The sequence below is a fragment of the Engraulis encrasicolus genome, chromosome 14, assembly GCF_034702125.1.
Source record: "Engraulis encrasicolus isolate BLACKSEA-1 chromosome 14, IST_EnEncr_1.0, whole genome shotgun sequence".
Taxonomy (NCBI): domain Eukaryota; kingdom Metazoa; phylum Chordata; class Actinopteri; order Clupeiformes; family Engraulidae; genus Engraulis; species Engraulis encrasicolus.
In genome coordinates, this window is record NC_085870.1 from 20,368,059 (window position 1) to 20,373,058 (window position 5,000).

At 46.6% G+C, this 5,000-nt stretch overlaps 1 protein-coding gene across 11 annotated transcripts in view; it reads left to right on the plus strand.

Moving 5' to 3' along the window:
* The window catches only part of ralgapb (Ral GTPase activating protein non-catalytic subunit beta), a 65,568-nt gene that overhangs the window by 54,733 nt on the left and 5,835 nt on the right, over nt 1-5,000 (plus strand). For all 11 annotated transcript variants that reach the window (XM_063215151.1, XM_063215152.1, XM_063215153.1 and 8 more), the window contains 3 exons: nt 107-265; nt 802-973; nt 4,730-4,852. In XM_063215151.1, coding sequence (XP_063071221.1) covers nt 107-265; nt 802-973; nt 4,730-4,852 — 454 coding nt within the window. The remainder of the gene's footprint in view (nt 1-106; nt 266-801; nt 974-4,729; nt 4,853-5,000) is intronic.

Here is a 5,000-nt window from a genome sequence, read left to right on the forward strand (position 1 = left end):
GTGCGTGTGCGCGTGCGCGTGTGCGTGTGCGTGTGCGTATGTGTGTAAGAGAGAGTTGTCATCAGGCCGTAACCTGGCTGTTTCTTTCAACACCCCCACCCTGCAGGAGCCAGGTAACAGCCGCCTGCCCCCCCACCTCGTCGCACTGGACTCCTCTCTGCCCGGCTTCTTCGATGACATCAGCTACCTGGACCTGTTGCCTGGGCGACCCTGTGACACGGTCTTCATATTCTACATGAGGGCGGGGCAGAAGAGTGCTCAGGAGGTACGCTGGGAGTGGGCCTAAGTGGAAGTCTGATTACACCCATTTTCTGATGTTAGTGATGGTTTGGAGGAGATTAACCCTAATGCCATTTGTTCAAATGCCATGATACCCAACTTCTACAGTAGTACAAATATGGTCTGTACTCACAAAAAGATGCGTGTGATTTTAGTGTGGCAAGTTTGGAGATACTGCTAAGTTCCGTTAGCGCTTCTACTAAGCTATTCAGAATAACTCGGTAACTCTGCTAATGCTCGTCCAAGGTAGAAAACACTCCGGGTGGACTACTTGATGGATGTCACGGTTCAAATGGCATTAGGGTGAATCTACTCCGAACCATCACTTTAAGTCTTGTAATGTGCCATTGCCAGACTTCAACCAGCTAGACGCAACCATGTTTTTAAACATTGTTTTGTGTGTGTGTGTGTGTGTTCTCAATTGCACCACCCTACACATACTAAATCAATAACCGCAACCTAAATTAATACAAAGCTATTGTCCTCTATGTCTCTCTCTCACACACACACACATGCGTCCAGATCCTGAGGAACGTGGAATCGTCGGCTAACGTGCAGAGGCACTTCCTGGAGCTGCTGATGTCACTGGGCTGGCCTGTGGAGGTGGGGCAGCACCCGGGCTGGACCGGCAGCGTCTACACCAGCTGGACCATCAACACCACGCCCAATGGCACCGAGCACACCGGCTACACAGGTGAGGACACGCGCACACACACAGGCTACGCCACCACACACACACACACACACACACACACACACACACACACACACACACACACACACGCACACGCTACACACACAAATACCACTCCAATGTATAATGTCAGGGACACAAACCTCATCCGTTAGATGCACACACACCAAATACACCAATCACGGCTTGACGGTTACAAAAATCGATTTTCCCCTTTGCAAGCATAAACTCGTTGGAGACTAATTGCCCCCATTACAGAAAACAATGGTTTCTTGTAAACTCTGATGTTGCCATTTCAACAGCTTTTTAGAAAGAAAAATGTCTGCACACTTAATTCCTCGAGTGTTCTTTTTAATCACCCAAGTTTCAGTCTGCTGACCCTCATACAGCTTTGCAAATGAACATTGCAGGACTTCTACTTAATCATCTGGTTTGCCACACCTACATCTTATTAATACAAAATTCAAATTCTTAATAGCCAGTCAGGGACTTGAAGAATATATCTTCTCATCTGGATTACCTAACTCTCATAAATCTAACGTACAGATCCGTTTACTAACCCTTGTCTTTTTCTAATCCTTCTCGTTATGATTTATGACTGAGAAAGAAAAGATATCTGCACTTTTTATTTGTAGATGGATCATTAAAAAATGTGCCTGATATGTTTGACCATAGCGCATCAAATACCGGCACATGGCATCTTCAGCAACATGAAGTACCGTATCATCCAAAACAAAATGTTGTCGCAGGCAGAGGTGCCGACGGGGGGGTTGGACAGTTGTCCCTGGCCCAGGGAGAGAGGGGGGGGGCAAAATTGGGTCCACATTACATTGTATCTATTGGCCCTTTCAGATGACTTTGTCCTGGGCCTAGCCAAAGCTGTCAGCGGCCATGGTCGCGGGAGCCTCTGGTTTAGTAGATGTGGAATGACTCTTTGTGTTTCTTGCCATTAGCCAACACTTGGCCCTGAACGCCAACGCATCTTGCCAATGTTGACGCATGTTCTTATCACATGAAAGTGAAGCCTTTAAGGCATTTCCATATATTAGGATATCTTGCTTTGGCTCGCTCGCAGTAACACACACACACACACACACACACACACACACACACACACACACACACACACACACACACATACACACACACACACACATACACACACACACACACACACACACACACACACACACACACACACACACACACACACACACACACACACACACACACACACACACACACATACATACACACAAACACACCCAAACACACACGCAAACACACAAGTGTGTGACTGTACATGCGTGGGCACACAGTCAAGCATTTTGTCGATGTGTAGACAAGAGGCTTGTGGTTTGAGAGCCAAAGGATGTGAAGAGGTGTTTGGGTGTTTGGGTGTGTGTGTGGATTAGTGGGGGATGCCCTCCTAGTCTCTCCTGCTCGCTGCTCACTGGCCCAGGGGGAGATGGAGAGAGGCGCACACACACACACACACACACACACACACACACACACACACACACACACACACACACACACACACACACACACACACACAGACACACACAGACACACACACACACACACAAGCCACACACACACACACACACACACACACAGACACACACACACACACACACAGACACACACACACAACCCACACACACACACACACAACACACACAACACACACACACACACACACACACACACACACACACACACACACACACACACACACACACACACACACACACACACACACACACCACCACCACCACCACCACCACACCATGCCTGAGGGGAATTGGAGGGAGCTGTAGCTGTAGAGAGTTGGGCCTTGACTCATCTCCTGTTGAATATTAATGTAGGCTTGGCCAAGCTGCTGCCAGCCACCGGCAACACACTACAGACACTAATAAATAGCCTGGACAACCCTTCTCCTGTGCTATTGTGATTAAAAGTATGCCTCGTCTTTTCTTGTCTTCTGTATTTTTTTTCCATTTCTTCTTTTTGTCAAAACTTAGTGGCCGTGCATAGAGACAAGAAGTAGTAGGTACATTTAAATTAAAATCCCATTATTTTAAACTTGGGTACATATCTAAAAACGCCAAACAGTTTCGACCACACCGGGTCTTCATCAGGGCGTGACGATGAAGAGTTCCTTTGCTAGACCTGCAGTATTTATCAGTTCACAGAGTCACATGGTAGTTCAGGTAGGGTAAACATGTTTGAATCAGCAAATGGACATCTTTATACAGGGTGTATGCAGGGTTGTCAAAAGTATTTAAAGGTGATAAATTAAAAAGCCAAAATTTAATGGCCTTGAAAGTAGTAAATTTGCTCAAAAGGTATTATTTTTTAAGCATTTTTAAGTATTTTTTTTAGTTGTACCATTTTGACAAAAAAAATGGTTGATTCTGTATCTGAGGGCAGTCATTGGTACGTGGTTAGGGCGTCAGGTTGCCAACCTGGCAGGTTGGTAGGTAGAGTACTTAACCAGTGCTCTCCCCCATCCTCCTCCATGACTGAGGTACCCTGAGCATGGTACCATCCCGCCGCACTGCTCCCTTTCGGGCGTCTTTTTGCAAAAAACGAAAGTGTAATGAAATGTTAAGGAGGTAGAAATGACAAAAGATGTCTTGTTAATACTCACATCAGAGTGTCGTGATGGTTGTAAAAAAATCTAAAGGTAGTGAAAAAAATGTATTAAATGGTAGTAAATTTGACTTCAAGATTGGTGTATATACCCTGGTATAATGTCCAGTGTATACTAGATGTTTGCAGTCACATTAACAAGTGTCCTGTTCTTTTTGCCCTTCCCTTCTGGTCCTCTTTCTCTCTGCTTCCTCTTCTCCCACCCCTCCTCTCTGATTCGAGTATTTCCTCTTCTCTCCCTCCTTACTGCCTCCTCTCATCCTTTTCCTTTGTTCTTGTATTTTTTGTTCCTCACGGTCCTCCTCTCTCGTCCTGCTCTTCATCTCTGCCTCATCTCCTCCTCCTTGTTCATTCTTCCTCAAACCACATCTTTTTCTTCGTTGTCATTCTCATCCTCCCCTCCTCTCCTCCTCTCATCTTCCTACTTTCCTCCTCTCCTCCTTCTCTTCATCTACCTTATCTACATCTGCTTCTCCTCTCCTCTCCTTCTCTTCTCTTCTTCCACCTTCCATCTCCTACCTCCTTCCCTCTTCCTTCTCATTCTCCTACGCCTCTTCTTCCATTTCTCCTCCTCCTCCATCATTCATCTGATTCTTCTTCTCTCCCCACCACATCTTCTCACCCTTCCTCCTCCTACTCAATCTTTCATCTACTTCTCCTCTCCTTTCCTGTCCCCTTCTCCTCTCCTTTCCTCTCCTCTCCTCTCCTCTCCTCTCCTCTCCTCTCCTCTCCTCTCCTCTCCTCTCCTCTTCTCTTCTCTTCTCTTCTCTTCTCTTCTCTTCTCTTCTCTTCTCTTCTCTTCTCTTCTCTTCTCTTCTCTTCTCTTCTCTTCTCTTGTCTTCTCTTGTCTTCTCTTCTCTTCTCTTCTCTTCTCTTCTCTTCTCTTCTCTCCTCTCCTCTCCTCTTCTCCCCTCTTCTCTTCTCCCCTCCCCTCCTCTCTTCTCTTCTCTTCTCTTCTCTTCTCTTCTATTCTCTTCTCTTCTCTTCTCTTCTCTTCTCTTCTCTTCTCTCCTCTCCTCTCCTCATCTGCTCTCCTCTCCTCTCCTCTCCTCTCCTCTGTTCCTCTGTTCCTCTGTGTTATGTTGTGTTGTGCAGATGACTCGGACCCTCTGGGCGAGACGGGTGGCGGGGCATTTAACGGCGAGAGGAGAGTGCTGTACTACGCCGACGCCTTGACAGAGATCGCATTCGTAGTGCCCTGCCTCAACGACTCCTCGGGTGAGACACATACACACATACTTGCACACACACTTATGCGCACACACACACACACACGCACACAGCACACACTTCTTATGTCTGGGCCTGAAGGTTTAGTTTTTAGTTGCTGTTCTCGATGTACTGTAACTCTCTCCACTTTCTCTAT